We start from the raw sequence: 1,893 nt of genomic DNA on the forward strand, positions 1-1,893 counted from the left end.
TGTGTGCAGGCATCATTCATTTAAAGAAATAACTGCTGCTGTAGAACTCTGCATACATAGTAGGACCTACTTATTTTAATCCTCCTTCTTTCGTTAAATGATTGGTGGCAGCTTATAAGACTTATACAATGAAATACTACAATATAGGTTAGGAGAAAATTAGGAATATTTGGACTAATGCCTACATATAGGCACTAATTAGTGTTGTGACTGAGCTTCAGATTTGGCTCTGAGCTTCCCGGTGCTCAGAATCAAGAGAGAAATTGATTTATATAGTAGAGTTCTCATTGGAAAGGAGGAATTATACCAAGTTTCTCAGGTGAAACGAAGCTTTTTAAAAAACTACCAAATTATTTAAAAAATTTGTCATTGGTACTTTGTGTTGGAAGAGGAATGATGCAATGAATAATTTTATACACTATAGAGAATTTCTTATGGCTGCTGTAAGCAAGAATGTGCTATTCCATGAAGTCAATTCTAGATTCTATTGAGAGAAAGATCATAACGGAATTGAAGAAAACTAATATTCTATACTACTAGTTAAAATTACTAATATTATTCTTGAATACCTACAAAGCCATATATTGAGTAATTTACAGTTTAGCTTCATCTTACAAGTAAAAATAACTAAAAATTTTAGATTTGTTTACGTAGAAATGCATTCGATACTTTAGACACTATGTATTTCCCATTAAAGGATTTACAATTATAGTCACTTTAAGCAGATGTGTATTACATATGTATATATTACACTGCTAGGTTCAGAGTGGTGTGAAACAGCATATTTAAGAACTTCTTTGTGTTTCTAGAGTTTCAACAAATGTATTGAAGATGATTATGACTTCCCATTTGCAATGACTACTCTCTCCAGAAATGGGGAAAACATCGATTCGGGTAGGAGCCTGGAAAAGCAATATATCAGCTTGCATAGAAGCATTTTATTATATAAGTTGCTAGTTATTAAAAAATATCAAATATTATTATTGATATACTTGACATGAAAGCTAGATGCAATACTTAATATAAAAAATAAGATGTCATATTTAATACCAGTTGTCTTTTATGTTGCAGATCCTGCCTTACGAAAAGTTAACTTTTTGCCCATGCTTGAGCAGGTCAGTTAAGCATAGAGTATATAGATATGTGTTTAGGTACTGAATTGCTTACTTGAAGAAGAAAAAACTCTTTAGTTGTTGGATTACTGGTCTTCTTTCTGTATTTAATTGCTAATATTTGGAAGCTCTTATCAGAAATATTTTCTTATTGGAAACATTTATTCTTTTTTTTTTTTTTAGATTGGTAATTCTGACAGTTGTCACTATCAAGAAGGACTAAAAGACTCTGGTTTTGAGGTAAGAAGATTTCCCATTCATGTTAAATTTCTTGTGATTGGAATATAATTTGTTATTTACATATCTTTCTTTTGAAGCTTCAAAAGGATTAATATTTGGTTAATGTTTTAAAATATATCCTTTAACACATTGACTGCCACACCTAGAAAAAATTTCCTTTGGGGTCATGGTGTTTCTTGAAAAGGAAATGATCCTTTCCAGTTTGTTACTTTTTATTGTTTTCTGTGCCTGAGTTATATGCAACACAATCCACGTTTTTAGAATTGTTAATATTAATTGTAACAATAAGAACATCAACAAGTAAGATTTTCAAACCAACCGCAGCATTTTGCTTCAAAACTAGCCTGAGTTAAGTACAACTCACATGGCAGTCAATGTGTTGAAACCTTTTTTCTTTTAAAGTTGCCGAAACACTAGGCTTCTATATTTTCCTGAATTGTGAAATCATCCAGTTCTTTAGATCTAACTTAATTTTAAACCATAGAAATCAAGAGTAGAAGAGAGAGGTTGATATAATATGTGAAAAGGCCGAGAATCAAGC

The 1,893-nt window shown here is 31.1% G+C and overlaps 1 protein-coding gene across 1 annotated transcript in view; it reads left to right on the top strand.

Moving 5' to 3' along the window:
* Nucleotides 1-1,893, top strand: part of SYCP1 (synaptonemal complex protein 1) — a 281,813-nt gene that overhangs the window by 80,435 nt on the left and 199,485 nt on the right. Inside the window, exons 4-6 of the mRNA XM_012644589.1 lie at nt 810-894; nt 1,072-1,115; nt 1,296-1,352. Of these exons, the coding sequence (XP_012500043.1) occupies nt 810-894; nt 1,072-1,115; nt 1,296-1,352 (186 nt within the window). The remainder of the gene's footprint in view (nt 1-809; nt 895-1,071; nt 1,116-1,295; nt 1,353-1,893) is intronic.

This window comes from Propithecus coquereli, unplaced genomic scaffold (genome assembly GCF_000956105.1).
Source record: "Propithecus coquereli isolate 6110/MARCELLA unplaced genomic scaffold, Pcoq_1.0 Scaffold215, whole genome shotgun sequence".
Classification (NCBI taxonomy): domain Eukaryota; kingdom Metazoa; phylum Chordata; class Mammalia; order Primates; family Indriidae; genus Propithecus; species Propithecus coquereli.